The sequence below is a fragment of the Geotrypetes seraphini genome, chromosome 15, assembly GCF_902459505.1.
Source record: "Geotrypetes seraphini chromosome 15, aGeoSer1.1, whole genome shotgun sequence".
NCBI lineage: Eukaryota > Metazoa > Chordata > Amphibia > Gymnophiona > Dermophiidae > Geotrypetes > Geotrypetes seraphini.
The window spans coordinates 26,156,056-26,173,427 of record NC_047098.1 but is presented as its reverse complement, the minus strand read 5'-3'; the positions used below and the strand labels follow the sequence as shown (position 1 = coordinate 26,173,427).

At 43.8% G+C, this 17,372-nt stretch overlaps 1 protein-coding gene across 6 annotated transcripts in view; it reads left to right on the top strand.

Moving 5' to 3' along the window:
- CASZ1 (castor zinc finger 1) overlaps positions 1-17,372 on the top strand; it is a 623,486-nt gene that overhangs the window by 538,398 nt on the left and 67,716 nt on the right. For 5 of the 6 annotated variants that reach the window (XM_033921948.1, XM_033921949.1, XM_033921950.1 and 2 more), the window contains 2 exons: positions 1,232-2,072; positions 5,350-5,418. In XM_033921948.1, coding sequence (XP_033777839.1) covers positions 1,232-2,072; positions 5,350-5,418 — 910 coding nt within the window. The remainder of the gene's footprint in view (positions 1-1,231; positions 2,073-5,349; positions 5,419-17,372) is intronic. The other variant, XM_033921947.1, reaches the window with a different exon arrangement.

Sequence of the window (17,372 nt, the reverse complement as noted above, 5' to 3'; positions counted from 1 at the left end):
GTTCTGAAAATTTTCTCTTTCTAAAGAGATGTGCGACTTTTGTAATGTGGCTCCTTTTGCAAAGGCGCGCTAGAGTTTTTAACCCACGCACCGGATTAGCGCGCGCTAGCCAAAAAGCTACCGCCTGCTCAAGAGGAGGCGGTAGCGGCTAGCGCGCGGGGCCTTTGTAGCACGGGCTGTTCCACGCGTTAAGGCCCTAACGCACCTTCGTAAAAGGAGCCCTTAGCCACATTGTATGCAGAGCTGTAGAGTCCTTGCATCAAGCTCTCAACGCTGACTTCTCTGTTTTTCTACTGTCTCCATCTCTAACTTCTACTTCTACTGATATTAGACTTTACATTTTTTTTTGTTCTGGATCTTAAGTACTTGTAAGTAATAGTGGAATAGTCTTCCACTTCAGGTTATTGAGGCCAGCAGCGTGCCTGATTTTAAGGCCAAATGGGATAGACATGTGGGATCTATTCACAGAGAAAGGTAGGGGAGGGTCATTGGGGTGGGCAGACTAGATGGGCCGTGGCCCTTATCTGCCTTCTATGTTTCTATATTTGCCAGTACTTTAGATCCAGGACAAGGAAGTATAAAATGATAAATCTACTGTATATTATAATGTTGCAAGTTGTTATTTTAAGTCAGTGCATTTTTGCTGACTGAATTCACCCAAAATTACTTCCAACTCTGACTTCCGAGCCCTGATTTTTTTAAGAGAAAGTTTATCTGTAAATATATGATTTTCACTTATTTCCAAAGAGAACGAAATGGGCTTAAAATGAATAATGTGCATTAAAAGCAGCTGTGCAGGCCATCTGAAAATTTCACCCCCATTCTGAATTCTCTCAGAGACACACATACACACACGCACTCGCACATCTCTCTCTGTATCTGTGTGTACGCCCACAAGACATTGTCTTCCCCAGAGTGGCCGAGAGCGAGCCTGCTGCCAGATCCGACTTGGCCTCACTTCCAGTAAAATGACTTCTCTTTCGTATTAAGCTGCAGTGAGTGCAGAGACATTTATGAAAACTTTGTTTAATGTACTGAAAAGCCATCGGCAAGAACATTTAGGAAATTGATTTTCCTGACATTGATGAACTCCTTTTATTTTACCCCAGTATTAATTACTTTTTTTTAAACAAATTAATTTAAGAGTCATAAAACCTAACAAGTGAGCTAGACGGGCGTAGATCATGTTTGAGCCTTCTCTGAGCAGTGTGTCCCTGTGTTCTCTCTACAGGGGAAGCATCATCGCTGCGGGATTATGCCGCCACCACAATGAACGAGTTCCTGGGAATGTTTGGCTATGACGACCAGAATGTACGAGATGAGCTCACCAGGAAGATCAGTTTTGGGAAGCTAAACACTGCTACCTCACAGTTGACCGGCGCTTCTCTCCCTGCGGAGGACGCTGGTCACAAGCGGGCCCGCTTCTCCAAGTATGAAGAATACATCCGAAAGCTGAAAGCTGGGGAGCAGCTGTCTGTGACCTCCCAGAGCACCAAATGTGAGGAGCCAAGCTCAAAGTTGGTTATGGCAAGGGAGTGTGGTGGGCAGCAACAGGGTAACAGGGTGGCCGGGCAGGAAGTACCCGTTGTACAAGAATCGAAAACTTCTGTCCCGCCTCTGCCTTCTGCCAGCAACTCCCAGATGCAGGGCTTAATGTCTCGAGCCTCCAAATATGACTTTTTCATCCAAAAACTGAAGACAGGAGAGACACTGAGGCCTCAGAATGGAAACACCTACAAAAAGCCCTCAAAGTATGACCTAGAGAATGTCAAATACCTTCACCTCTTCAAGCCAGGCGAAGGCAGTCAGGACATGGGTGGTGCCATTGCTTTCAAGACTGGCAAAGTAGGGCGGCCTTCCAAATACGATGTCCATAACATCCAGAAACCCACCCCAACAAAGGCAGCCGCGGTGGTACCCAGCCTGGCCCCTGCACCTCTTACAAGCACTCCCAACATTCCTGTCCCCTCTGCTGAGCACTCTGTCTCACTGCCTTTCAACACTCCCGAATACTTGAAGTCCACCTTCTCAAAGACGGACTCCATTACAACTGGAACAGTCTCGACAGTCAAGTAAGGCTTCTGGTTAAATTTTTGTGGTTCTAGGCAAAGGAAGGGGAGAACCCAAGGACAGCTTGTGCTCTTGTCTGCCCACTTGTGGCTCATTTATTTAGTTGCAGTAGAGAATCCTAGGAGACATAGGCATGTGTAAATAAGATACTAAGAAGGGTTATTCTGTACCTCTTGCAAGTGACAGACAGTTTTCAAAACCATTTGCCCTAGTAAATACTAAATTACTCGAGGAACTTGGGTCTATCCAAGTTTTGCCTTCTTTAGAATGGCAAAAATGCACATGCAAGCTTCAAAACATATAGGCGTTTAGCCATATTAAAAAGATATTATTTCAAGGGCATAAAGGATGGATGCAGAATGAAAATTTAGATGTGTGCATGCACTTCTCTTTGCCAGCAGAGAGTTTGTCCACACAATCAGATTTTCAAATTCTCCTGCCTGGTCCACAGTCATAGAGCTCCCCAAAGTCTTTGTACCTAGTCGGCCACTTTAGACTGCCTTTAGTGTACACAGTACTGTACAAGATAAGTCAGCACGCACGATTGATCAAGAGCAAGGGTGGGCAATCATTGGTCCTCAAGGGCCACAACCCAGTCCACACTGAATATGCACGAGATTGGTTTGCATACAATGGAAGCAGTCCTTCCAAACTGATCTCATGCATGTTCGTTGTGGAAATCTTCAAAACCCGACCGGGTTGTGGCCCTCGAGGATCGTGATTTGGCCTCCCTTGATCAAGAGGGTGCTGCCCTAAGACCATAGAATCTGGACTATAACGAGATCATGTTCGGTGGTGTGGTTGCCACATGACTTTAAAGGTATAAGATAAAGTTACTGAAAATATGTACGAGTACCGCTGCTGAAACTCGCATGTCATTTTAAACAGATGTTGCATCCATTTAAAGTTATAACCACGATATATGTGTCTGCATTTACATGTTTAATGGCTCAATTTTTGGGTTTTCGCCTGGCCTTGCTCCACCCCCAAACGACACCCCTTTCCCAAGCATATAAGTTCAAACATTCCATGTGGGAAAACAATCAGAGCTTATATAGAGAAGTGACACGGACTTTTATTAAAAGGAGCACTAATGCTTTCCGCAGTGGTTCTGACCACATAAGTGCTTTTGAATATCAGACTCTTCTGCAATGGCATCTGGACGCAGTGGCGAAGTAAGGGGGAGGGGGTAGTCCACCCCGGACGTAGTCTTGCTAAGGGCGCAGCAACCCTCCTCTCCGCTCCCCCGCCCACTCCTTGCCTTCCCCCGTACCTTTATTCCTCGGCGCGAGGTCGCTTCCCACGTCGGCATCAGCGCTCTCTATGATGTTACTTCCTGCACCTAGGAAATGACATCATAGGGTGAGCTGACACCGATGTGGGCATGCTGCTCATGCCGGAGAAGGTTAAAAGGGGCGCACGCATGGTGGGGGAGGGACGCCACCACCCCAGGCGCCGCTCACTCTTAACTACACCGCTGCCTGGATGCCCAGATTCCATTCTAGAATAGTCGTAAGTGGCATGCCTGAGTTCCAGGTGCCTGCAATTACTCCAGCCGCAGGTGTGGCATAACTGCAGATAATGAATGGGGCCAGGATGCACACAGAGTTTTGTACGTGGCAGCAGTGCCCATGCCTTGCCCATACTCCGCCCATGTGAAGGCCCCCTTGCCATGCTGTGTGTGTAAGCGTACACCCACCCGCAAAAGAACTGGAATCCTGTAATCAACGCATGGAAACGTCACGTAAAAGCAAGTGCCCTGTCATAGAATTCTGTAATCTTGCACGTCCAGATTTTTGCTTGGCGTTCAAAATTGCACACATGGGTTATAGAAAATGCCTATGTGTAACTTAATTTAAAAAATTAGCCTCCAATTGGCACTACCAACCAATTATTGGTGATCACTGGTGATAATTGCCGCTAATTTGCAGTTATGCGCATAACTGCACTTGGTGGTTGTTCTATAATCTTAGCACGCAAATGCTATAGTGTGTAACTTCAAGGGAAGTATGAACATGGGAGGGGCACGAGCAAGTTTGTGGTGTGCCAGATCTTACCCACCAACAATTACATACGCAACCATGACATTTAGTTATGGACATATACGAATGTTAGCCATTGATATGGTGTAAAGTGGCCTGGCAAAAATGCGTAAATTCTGACTTACGCTAGTATTCTGCTGTATAACAGCAATTGTGCAATTGCCAATCTAGAATTTGCGCTCCAAACCTTTGGTGACCTGTAGAGAATTACCCCCATGATGTTTTTAGGTCTTGTAAGATGAACTGAGGTCTTGTGAGGTTCAGGCTCAGTTTGTTTTATTTCTTATACTGGGGGAGAGTTGGTTTTGAGTTTGGGAGAGGCTGGTCTGTTTAAATTTGCAGTTCTCTGAGCCTAGCAATACAACATTCTGTCCCCATGGGCCAGCACAATTTGGCTTTTCTGATGTTTATTGGTATTTGATATACTGCCTATGTTGGAGAAGTTCAGGGCGGTGTACAATTTTATTTTTTTTTCTTTTATCAGCTACTCCCTTTCTGTCCCAGCTACTCCCTATCTGTCCTGGCAGGCTCACAATCTAGCCATAATACCTGGGGCAATGGAGGGTTAGGTGACTTGCCCAGGGTCACAGGGAACAGCACTGGGATCAAATCCATATCCTCAGGGTGCTGAGGCAGCAGCTGTAATCACTAGGCCACTCCTCCGTTCCTAAGGCCAACCTTTCCAACAGGCTTCTTCCCCCATCGCTCCCAGTGGAAGCTGAGATCCTAAGCAGCCACTTTGGAGATTGGGCCTGCCAGGATACCACCTCTCAGCAGCGAACATACCAGAGTGGGGGCTGTGCCTGGTAACAGAGCTACTGAAAACATACTAACTTCCTGTAGCTGGCCTTAGGATTGCTGCGATTGTAAGGTGCTTGTGGTAATATCGGAGCAGCTCACGCCACAGTGGCTGTATTCATGGCTGATTTTGGCCCAGATTTGCAGATGGCCAGTGCCTCAGCTTTTGGATAGCAGAGCTGTTATTGCCAACCAGTGTGCGTTTCTAAAGCGGGAATCACCAGGATGTGACTTGCCCATGCACGTCTCTAGGTAGCCATGGATTCTGTTGAGCTTAGCTTTACGGGAGCAGGGGGAAGAGTTTTGCACAGGGGCAAAAGCAGGTAAAAAATGAGGTCACATACAATGTGTAAACCTGTACTGATCTAGTAACCTGCCCATGTGCTGCAGCAGAGGTGTTGACCTTGCTTTCACCCCCTCTGCCCTGTGTTCTCTTTAGGAATGGACTGACCACAGAGAAACCAGCTGTCACTGAAGATGTAAATATTTACCAGAAATACATTGCCAGGTAGACCAGTTTATCTCTTTTTTTAAAAAAATTTTTTTTATTTATTTTTGGTGAGGAAGAAGACTGCACGTCTTGATAAAAAGCATAGAGCTAGGGCCATTGCATCTTCCATTTCAGGCTGGGAGCATCACCTCTGGTGGGCCTAGGTGTGCCCTCCCTCCTCAGACAGGTTCACGCCTTGTTTGGAGGTGTGTAAGTAGACCGAGATTCTATTTCTTCCCTTCCCAGAAAGACCGAGTATACCCCTTGTTGAGAGGGTAGTGGAGAGGCCAGGAACCTATGGCCTCGAAGTCAAGGCTGCCCAAATAGGGTTGCAAAACGCACATTTTGGGTCATGACCTTTGTGGGCTGTCCATAGAAATGTTATCAGGTTATGCCTGTAAGGGTCATGTGCTTTCTGTGGCCATGATAATGGGGTCACGGCCCCAGAAAGATAAGCATTAGACTAGATTAACTCCAGGTTGTTGAGAGAGGGGAATAGGGGTAATTTGATATCAGGATCCTTAATTCTCTCTCCTTAGAAAGGAGGGGATCATGGATTTGATAAACTGCCTTTCTGTGGCACAACCAAACCAGTTTACATATATCATATTCAGGTACTTTCTCTATCCTTAGTGGGCTCACAATTGGGGGTAATGGAGGATTCCTTGTCATCAGCAGCAGATGAATCCAGACGAGTGGGTTATATCCACCTACCAGCAGGCGGAGATAGAGAGCACAAAGCTGAGCTGTGCCACATATTGGATGGTATGCTCACTGGCACTTCAGTATTCTCTATCTTCGCATACCTGGGGTAATGGAGGATCATGTGAGTTGCCCAGGATCACAAGGAGCTGCAGCAGGAGTCAAACCCAGTTCCCCAGGTTCTCAACCCACTGTACTAATGGTTAGGCTACTTCTCCAATCTGGGTTTACCTTGTATGGAACAAGGGTGGGAAGGAAAGAGGAGGTTTGAGCAAGGCCAAGATCCCTGTCTCTCTGGGAACGGAAATCAGCCTTTATAAGGGAGGGTGAGGCAAATTTCCAGCTTTGAACCTATCTCCTCGCCAGCAGCGGGACTCTTGTAGTGTCCTGTATATGTGTGAATACCTGTGTTTATCTAATTTCATATATTGTGCTCAGTTGCATGCTTTTATTTATATATACTGTATGTTTCTTTTCTGCCTAGATGCTTTCGTGTATTTTATGTGCATGTATTGTGTTTCTGTATATTCCATGTGGACACGTGTATACACACAAAAACAATGGTTTTAAAAACCCTTTGCAACCATGCCAGAGCCAGTGAACATGGGCTGTAAAAGTGCAGAGCTGGTGGGGATCCCAGACAGTATTGTTAATGGCTCTTATGCTGTCCGAGGTGGGGGGGGGGGCATAGTGTATGTGTTTGACTCTGCTTGCTGGAGGAGGCACTTCTTGCAGGATTAGGGGGTCATTGTTCTGGTGCCGGATAGGTCTCATCTGCAGCCTAAAGGTGTGGGAGAGCCGAGTCCGAAAAGACTGGACTGCTTCAGATGCAGACGTGACCATTTCCTGTGGCAGTGCCTAAAATGAACACATATGTTTAAAGAAGGAGTAACTTTAATACTGTTTGCATAGCTGCAAAGTCCACAAATAGTTTATACCCGTGGACTTTCAGCTGGTTATCAGTGTACTTGCTGATGTCTTTTTTTTTTTTTAATTCTTTATTAATTTTCAAGCTTTGACGGTGTATTACAACTAATATAACTTTAACAGATTGCATAAAATACACCATATCACACACATTATTAAAGAAAACATCCATTTCCCCCCTCCTCCCAATTATTAATATATTAAATCATATTATTTATTACAATATTATATTTTTTAACTCTTCCAAATACGTTCCCCTCCCCTCCCCGCACCCTTGATTTAAGGAAATAAAAGATATATCTCTATTATTGTATGTTAACAAATGCAGTCAATGGGCTCCATACTTTATTAAATGCATCGCTAAGACCCAAGCATTCCGCATTCATTCTTTCATATTTCTATGTATTACACACACTTGCCCACCAGAATGTGTAGTTAAGTCTGTCATAACATTTCTATGAGACAAACATGGTTATTTTTATTACATAGGATTTTTTGGACCCCAGTTAGATTACAAAAAAGTAGATAATTCTAAGTCTAATAGATGCTGACATTATCATATTAATATAGTGACTCTTGATCATATGTTATATTTTTGTCCGCTGATACTTAATTTCTGGAGGTCAATTTGGGGACAGATAAATATTATTCTTGAATCATCTATTCCTTTATCTTATGAAACCATAATTTGTGGTACGTTGTTACAGGTAAAGCCTGTTTTGGATAAATACAACAGCCGTCTTTTATTGATCATGCCAGGAATAGCCATCCAAATGATCACAAGGAACTGGAAATGTTATGACAGACTTGCTGATGTCTTAAGGAGAGAAATACCTGCAGATAATCTACAGCCGCCTTTCTCTGCGAGTAGAAGCGCACATTCGCTTTGAAAAGTCGTTAAAACCAAAATGGAGAAAAATACGTCTGTGCCAGTTATCCAAGCATAGGGTTAGAAAACGATCCCTTTAGGGCCAGGTTCTCTAAAGCAGTGTTCTTCAACCTTTTTAAACCTATGGACTGGCAGAAATAAAATAATTATTTGGTGGACCGGCATTGGTCTGCGGACCGGCGGTTGAAGAACACTGAGCTAAGTTGTGGGCCATCTGGAAGCCTTCCCTCTGATGTTGCGACATCAGAGAGAAGGCTTCCAGTTCAGGCACAGGAAGTGCAAAGGAGCCACTGCCCGTGGCTTTGTGCACTGAGTCAGTGAGGAAGAGGGAGCCAGCCCGAAGATAACACCGCATCAGTCGCACCGCGAACCAGCGATTGAAGAACACTGTTTTGGGCCTGATGCACATGCCGGCCCTGTGGACCGGCAGGAAATTTCTATGGACCGGCACTGGTCCATGGACCGGTAGTTGAAGAACACTGCTCTAAAGGTCACCTAACTTAAGGCCCCTTTTATCAAGCTGCGCTAGAGGTTTTTAGTGCGAGCCAGTGTGGTAAATGCTCCGAAGCGCCTAGATTTCCTATGAGCGTCAGAGCACTTGCCTCACCGTTCCACGCTAAAAATATACCGCAGCTTGATAAAAGGAGAGAGGTTAATTGGCAAAATCTCATTCAGTGACATAGTAAGGGTAGACAGCGCCCCCCACTCCTTCCCCGTTCCATACTTGTGCTCTCTCGCCCCACCCTGACGCCAACACAAGTGGCTTCGACAGCGTGCTCCTCGCGCCGGCGTTGGCGTTCCCTCTAATGTCACTTCCTGGCCCCGTGACCTGGAAGTGATTCAGAGGGGAACCAGGCTGGCGCGAGCAACAGGCAGAAGTTGCTTGCGCTAGCGAAGATAATACAGAGGTATGGGGGTGAGGGGAGGGATGGCGTGAGCGTGGCAGGGTATGGCAGAGAGGAGCCAGCGCCCCCACCGACTCAGCGCTCGGAGCGGTCCGCACCCTTTTCCCTTTCTATGCTGCCGATCCCATTAATAGCTTCAGTAACTGAAAGAAAAATACCCAATTCTGTAAAAGGTAGGCCCCTATCGCACGGGGCTTAGCAGCGCCGAATGCCTAAGTGGGCATTTTTATGAGCAAAGTGTGACTCTCCCAAAACTTAGGTGCCTGAAATGTAGGTCTTCAAAACCCTGGCCTACATTTCCGGCACCTAAGTTTTTATGTAGGCGCGGTTCTGTAAACGGCACCGAAGTATAATTGACACGTGCCATTTTTCTAGTTGCCGGCCGATTTAGGTGCCATTTACAGAATCTGGGCCCAAATGACCAAACAAAACGGTAACACAGAAATTGGGTTCTTTTTTTTTTTGTTTGTTTGTATTTTAACTTATTCAATTTTTCAAATTATTAAACAAGCACTTCACTAAACTAAAGCTTAAACTAAATTAAAGCTTAACTTTATATACCGGGTCATCAACCCTAAGGAAGCTCGACTCGGTTTACAACAATTAGATAAAAACTAAAGAAAGTTTACAATGATTAAATAAAAACTAAAGCAAGTAATAGCAAAAGTTTCAAAGAAATTAGTTTTCAAAATGTTTGGCAAATAGAAAAGTGTTTAGAAATTTACGAAAAGATTGGAAAGACCTGGGGCTCCTCAGAATTAAGGGGAGTTCATTCCATAGTTGAGAAAGTTTAAAAGCCAGAGATTGACTGAAGATCTTAACTCCTTTAATTCCTTTTCTAGAAGTAAGAGAGAATTTGAATTGTTGGATGCCTCTTGCAAAGGAAAATCTGAAAGCATTCCATAATAAGTGAACGAGGGGAATGACAATGCCATATAAAATTTTGAAAGATGCTTGAATACAGATTTACATCATTAATCCAAAGAAATTAGTAAACCTAACATCACTTACAACAGTAATGTAAGGAAAAGAAATAGTACTATACGTTATTTAGTCCACAAACTTAAAAATATGGATCCAAGTATTAAAATAATAATACACTTCTCCCTCCCCACTCGCGATTTCTGCACTAGCGATTTCACATAATCGCAATTTTTTTCTGGGGAAGGGGAAAATAAAAAAAACCATATTTTTTACCTCCCTGCCGCCTTCCCGGCCTTCCCTGGTGGTCTAGAGGGCTTTCGGGGCAGGAGCAATCTTCCTACGTTCCTGCCCCGTGCAGATCGCCATGAGGAAATGGCTGCTGTGAGTTCCCGTAGTCTCTCGAGACTACGTCGGGAACTCCCTACAGCCATTTCCTCATGGCGATCTGCACGGGGCAGGAGCGTAGGAAGATCGCTCCTGCCCCGAAAGCCCTCTAGACCACCAGGTAAGGCCGGGAAGGCGGCAGGGAGGTGGGGGTGGGTCAGAGCCGGATAATCGCGGTTTTTTGCCATTCGTGGTCCGGCTCTGCCCGTATCCCCCGCGAATAACGAGGGAGAAGTGTAAATGAAAATATACTAATTAGTTACAAGAGCAGCTAAGGAGACAACGGGCTCCTTTTACTAAGCTGCGCTAGCGGTTTTAGCACGCGCTTAGGGCGAGCTGCATTGCCATGCGCGCCAGACGCAAATGCCACCATTGAGCTGGCATTAGTTTTTACGCAGGGGTTAGCCTGCACTAAAAACGCTACCGCAGCTTAGTAAAAGGAGCCCAAAGAGTAACACAGAAATTCTTAAGAAAATAGACCCTGAATGTGTTGCAAAATGGACAAAGCAGAAATACATTTTCTCCATTTCTGTGCATAAAGCAAAGGTGTCTTTATTTTGTTATTAAGCGGCAGTAAAAATAGGCCTTAGCGTGCCCTTACATGGGTCTTTACCACATGCTAAGGTCATTTTTTTTTTTATTAGAAATATTTTTTTTACATTGTATCATCACAAAATAAAAGAAATGGAAATACATCATCATACATTAAAAGGGAATATTCCCTATACAGGAAACATCTAAATTAGATTCCATCGAGCCCACATTAATGAGAGGAAAGTGCTTATAAACCCGATTCATAGTCAGTCGCGCGCCGACAATAGAGCACTGACAATTAGGCGCAAGAAAGAAGCGTGCTGTGGGAAAACTTAGTTTTAAAGAGCTCCGAAGCGGGGTGTGAGTGGGGAAACACCCCCCCCCCCCCCACTTTACTGTATTGTGTTCGCGCTGCTGTTTGGAGGGTTGGAACCCTCCATTATAGAGAAAATGGAACTTTTTCTGATTTTTGGGGGGGGAAAAGTTCTGTTTTCTCTATAATGTGGGGGGGTTGCACCCCCCACTACCCCGCCCAACAGCAGCGTGAACACTATGCAGTAAAGTGGGGGGGTTCCCCCCACACCCTCCATTGGAGCTCTTTAAAACTAAGTTTTCCCGCGGCGCGTTTCTTTCTTGCACCGAATTGTCAGCCCTCGATTGTCGGCGCGCTGTTGTCTGGCGCGCGATTACCATAATTTCAAAATCATTAAAAAAAAAGAATCAAACTATTTCTCATGTTCCAATTGTACTGGGCCCCAAAAAACATAATCCTTACTCTGAAAGTGTATCAAACATTTGCTTGGAAATTTCAGAAAGAAGGTAACACCCAACGTCACTGCTCTAGGTTTCAAGGCCAAAAAGGCCTTCCTCCTAAGCTATGTAGGCCTAGCCACATCCAGAAAAAAATCAAAACTTTATCTCCATAAAACTTTGCATCTTTGTTTTTAAAATACGGCTTCATAATCAAAACTTTTATCAGTTTCATTTACACCTGTTACTAGGAGAGTGGACCTAGCTTGTATCATATCTTGTGAGTCTTCAAGAAACTCTGTAAGAGCTAAGGCCATTTTTATCGTGAACATGAAGACCCTAATTTTCTACTTTTTCCACTAATGTCTATAATGTGCAAAATCCACAAAGGAAGGACCTGTGTTCCCCAACAAATCCGAAGAATCTGCAAACACAAAACATGGAATACTAGTTCCTGGAGATACAGGAGGTTTATATAAAAGAGTTTATTTTACAATATTCCATATAATAAAAGCATATCAGGTACAAAATGTGTCAAGAATATTACAATATATGCACACAGGGTAAGACCTGGACCTAACACAGGCCATGTTTAGGCAGTATTTTGCCTTCCTCAGGGGTCCTGATAACAGGCCTTGATTGGGGTTGAAATCGGTGAGAACTGAGAGTCAAGACACAATATGCACCGTACCCAAATTTGAATGTGATTGCTGAAACAAGGCCCGTGTTGGGTCCGGATCTTACCCTGTGTGCATAAATTGTAATATTCTTGAAAAACGGTGGCTGTCGGCGGCTGCAGGCCGTGGTGGCTGTCGGCGACTGCAGGGAAGAGTAAAAGCACTAGCCAGTGCCCAGGGGAAAGAGGCGGTGCGCGAGGGAGTGGGGGGTGTGAAAGCGAGAGAGGGAGGAGTAAGGAAGAGGGCGACTGTTGGAGATAAGGAGGACAGATTCCTAGGGCGAGAAAGCGAACGGCAGCTGTCAGCGGCTGCAGGCCGAGGCGGGCGAGCACGCTAGCACCCGTTAATGTAACGGACTAAAATACTAGTATATATATATATATCTCCAGGAACTAGTGTTCCACGTTATGTGTTTGCGGGCCATTAGTGAACAGCTATTTTTAAAAATGACTGCAGGGTCATCTACTGCCTCCTTCTTTGTAGGTGGTAAGGGCTCCCGTGTGCTAAGCATGTAGCACATCTACATTACTGCTCACTAAGGGGCTAATTATATAAATGGCATTCAGCTGCGCCTATCCCCCCAGTCAGTTGCTAGACTCCATTTACAGAATCACACCTACTGGTGCCTAACTGAACTTAGGTGCTGGCGTACTAGCACCTAACCTCCCTCTTCTACAAAACTGCGCTAACAGTTTCTAGCTCGGAGTCATTCTAGATAAAGATTTAACCTTTCATGACCAGATAAGCTCCGTCGTTAAAAGCTGTTTTCACAAACTCCGGCTCATCCGTTCTTTAACCTCAATCCTCAAAACTGATGCTATCACAACCCCTATTCACTCGCTGGTCATGTCCCATTTAGATTACTGCAACTCCCTCTATAATGGAATCGCCCAAAAAAGAATTACGTCGTCTGCAGCTCTTTCAAAACACGGCAATTAAACTCATCTTTAAAGTAGGAAAATATGATCACCTTACCCCTCTTCTGCGAGAAGCACATTGGCTACCCATAACACATCGTATCACTTACAGAACTGTACTGCTAGTCTTTAAAATCAAACTTTTGCGCCTCCCACCCTTTCTTGACAGACTCATCATCCCCTATTGCTCTCCCCGGACTCTTAGATCGGCTGATCAAAATTTATTAACCGTACCTTCTATCAAGGAATTCTACTACACTAGAAATACTAATTTTTCCATAGTAGCTCCAACTTTATGGAACGCCTTGCCACCTCAACTCCGCCACAAAAATTTACTGGACAAATTTAAGACTAAACTAAAAATGTTCTTATTCCAAGACGCTTACCATAGCGTCTACCGTAAATATCTTCTTTTCCAACAGTACAGCAGTATATTAAGCGAACCGCTTTTAAGAAGCGATCCCCTCTCCTGGTGTTTTATTCCACCCCCCTTCCCCTAATTAATTTATTTTAATAATATAATTATTAACTTTCCTCCCTCTTTACCCTCAGCTCACGTTCGTATTTGTAATTTGTCTATTTAATGTTCACTTTTATTTTTTCCTCCTACCTCCCTTCTAAAATTTATTTTAACATTATTTTTAGCTTTGTAAACCAGCCAGGTGCATGTCGATGGTCGATATTCTGCAGAGTATTTCCGCCCTGTTAGTTGCTTCTTTGTTTACAAAAGAGCCCAGGAGATTGAAATCCTTTACAACTTTTTATTCTATCGTCTTCAAGCTCAAACTCTTCATCATTTTCCGTGTTCATGATCTTCGCCTTGTTTGTGTTCAGTTCTAATCCCATGTTATGACTTTCGGCTTTGACTTTTCTCAGTAGATACAGCAGGTCTTCTTTGCTGCTGGTGATGAGCGTTGTATTATGCACTTAATACAGCTTAGTAAAAAGGCCCCATTTCCTAGACTAACAGCAAAAGAACTGGAGGAAAAACTGTATATAGTCATGAGGGGAGGAGAAACGGCAGCTAAAGCCTCAAAATGTATCCTGCCACCAGGCAGATACAGGGATCTGCATGCTGGTCTTTGTTAAGCCAGCTACTAGGAAGAAAGCATGAACACTTTTCTATCTGTGGAACTTGGAAGAGAAGAGAAAGTGAGATGCCTCACCTTTTCTTCATATCCAATGTGGAGCCCAACAGGGCCACGTTTCAGCTAGTTCAGGGATAAAAATAGACAAATCACAATTTTAAAACATATTTAGTTTAGATAGCTAAATATATAACTACTGTATAATCAGTAATAAGTGCGTTATACATATACTCATTAAGACAATTTATGGATGGGATGGATGGGAGAACATCGCAGGGGAGGAGACATAGGCATCCTGGGACTGTCGGCCAAGTCTCTTCCCTGAAGAAGCCCTTTCTGGAAACGTCAATCGCTCCTCCTAAACTTACTTGCTCCACTTCATCACTGACGCTGAAACCGTGGATTGAAGACAAAGTTTTATTTTATTTTTCTTTCCAGCTTATGATTTATCTTTAATCTTATCTATTGTTTTGCCTTTTGTCTTTGTTTTGTTCTATTTCTATCATTTAAATTTCCCCCTTCTGCTTCTATTCCTTTCTCTCCTCTCTTCTACCTTCCAAAGTATTTAGATCAATGCTGTCTTGTTAAAATGTTTATTTTATTTTTATTTTTCCTCTAACTCTACTTTTCACTTCTCTATTACCCTCCAGGTACTTTAGTTAGATTGTGAGCCTTCGGGACAGTAAGGGAATTTTTCAAGTACCTTTTTTATTTCTAATCTTAATGTATATTTTCTGTAAACCGCTTAGAACCTAACGGATGTAGCGGTATATAAGAAATAAATTACATTACATTACATTACATATACTCATTAAGACAATTTAAAAACATGAAAGAAATACAGTATACGTAAAACTCAATTACGTTCCACATACAGGCTAAATTTCATGTTCTTTATATTATATTTCTCCAACTCTAGTCACCTTACTTTTTAAAACATCAATAAATAGTAGCCCAAAGATTGGGGCTGCAGCCCTAGTACCCCGAGGTTGCAGGTTCAAACCCAGCACTGCTCCTTGTGACCCTGGGTAAGTCACTTAACCCTCCCATTGCCCCAGGTATGTTAGTCAGATTGTGAGCTCACCAGGACAGATGGGGACGGTTCATAGTCATTCGCGCGTGGGACTTCGGCGCGCCGACATTGCAACACAGACAATTTAGCGCAAGACCCTAGCGCTGCCTAAAAAGTTACTTTTAAAGAGCTCCGACGCGGGGTGTGGAGTGGGGACCCCCCCCCAGTTTACTTCATACTCTTCGCGCTGCCGTTGGGGGGGGGGTTGGAACCCTCCATTATAGAGTAAACTTAACTTTTTCCTGATTTTTTTAGGAAAAAGTTAAGTTTTCTCTATAATGTGGGGGGCAGCGCGAAGAGTATGAGGTAAAGTGGGGGGGTTCCCCCCACACCCCCCGTCGGAGCTCTTTAAAAGTAACTTTTTAGGCGGCGTGCTGGGTTCTTGCGCCGAATTGTCTGCCCTGCAATGTTGTGCACTTTTGTCCCGTCACCGATGAGGACATATACTTGAGTACCTGCATATAAACCGCTCAGGCTATAAGCAGTGTATAAATACTAAATAAATAAATATCATACAACACAGAATCCATAATGGGACAGAAAAATAAAAAAAATATTGGTGCAGGCTCCCCCCTGTTATTTGAAACCAGGTCTCGTGGCATAAAATGGAATCTGTGTTAAAATTGCACAAGTACTAACAGATTCCATTTTATGCCACGAGACCTGGTTTCAAATAACAGGGGGGAGCCTGCACCAATATTTTTTTTATTTTTCTGTCCCATTATGGATTCTGTGTTGTATGATATGCCGCATTTTAATGGTAGCTCATGTTAATAACTTTCCCTCTTTATATCTCACCAGGTTATTATACCTCTGTTTAAAGAGCATAGTAAGGGGGGTGCACTGGCACCCATCCTCCTCTCCGAGTTCAAGTTCAAGTTCAAGTTCAGGTTTATTTTGATTAATCGCCTATATAAAACTTTCTAGGCGATGTACAATAAAATACAAGTTATAAAAACATATTATCATATTAGTAATATAAAACATCCAAAACATCAACATTAACAATTGTTAATTAAATTAAATAAAATGAAGAGAATTTCTCTTTACCTAACACTTAACAAGACATAAGAAGGGGCGGGAGGGAAGAATTACAATGTTTCTCTTAATAAAGGAAAGAACATAAGGAAGGGAAAGACAATATAAAAGAGGGAGAAAAGGAAGGAAGTTAAACATTAAAAATATCATTAAATGAAAAGGAAGGAAATTAATCATTAAAAGCATCATTGAATAAAAAAGTTTTCAACAGTTTTTTAAAAGAAATAAGATCTTTTTCCTTTCTGATAAAAAGGGGCAGGGTGTTCCAGAGTTGGGGAGCTAGTACAGAGAACATATCATTTCTCCGAGCCCCCACTCCTTCCCTCCCTCTCCCTTCCCCCCGCACGCAGGCACCCCTTCCCTTGTACCTCTTTCATTTTTCCGGCGTGAGCAGTACCACGAACTTGCTGCCCGCGTTGATATCAGCTCTCTCTGATGTCACTTCCGGGTCCCACGCCTAAGAAGTGACATCAGAGGGAGAGTTTGTAATGCTGTTCTCACTGGGAAAATTAAAGCGGTATGGGGGAGGGGGGCATACGGGCACGGCAGGGGGGGGTCGAGAAGGAATGGGGGGCAGAGAAGGGGGAGGGGCGCCACTCACCCTCACTATACCACTGCTAAAGAGTCTCCAGTTATTGAGAATGACCGTTCTTGTGTACTTTCTGAAGAACCATCGAATCAAAGAGCTGCTACTTATTTTCTTCTTTGTTCTGATATTTGAAACCTTCAAAGTTTATGTTTGAAGTTTCAAAATCATCCATAATGCACTATGGGGTCTTTTTATCAAGCTGCGGTAGGGGTTTAACGCGCTAGCCGCTAACGCCTGCATTGAGCGGGTGTTAGTTTTTTAGCCGGCCGCATGACTGATGCGTTAACCCCGCTAGCGCAGCTTGATAAAAGGAGCCCTAAAAGTGTTACCGAATTTCTTCACCATTAACAAATCAAACAAGGTGCGCTTGTCTGCCATATCTGTTATATCCCAAGACTGCAAATCATCTCATTCTGTTATTAAAAATCTTCAAATACCAGAATTGATGAAAATGATTTTGTATTACAAAAGGGGATTTACCTACATTTGTGCAGAGAACCACTTATAAAATGAACGCGGTTGCAGTGCTGATAGTTCCAGCACCGCAAACGAAACTGGTATTGTTTGCACCCAAAA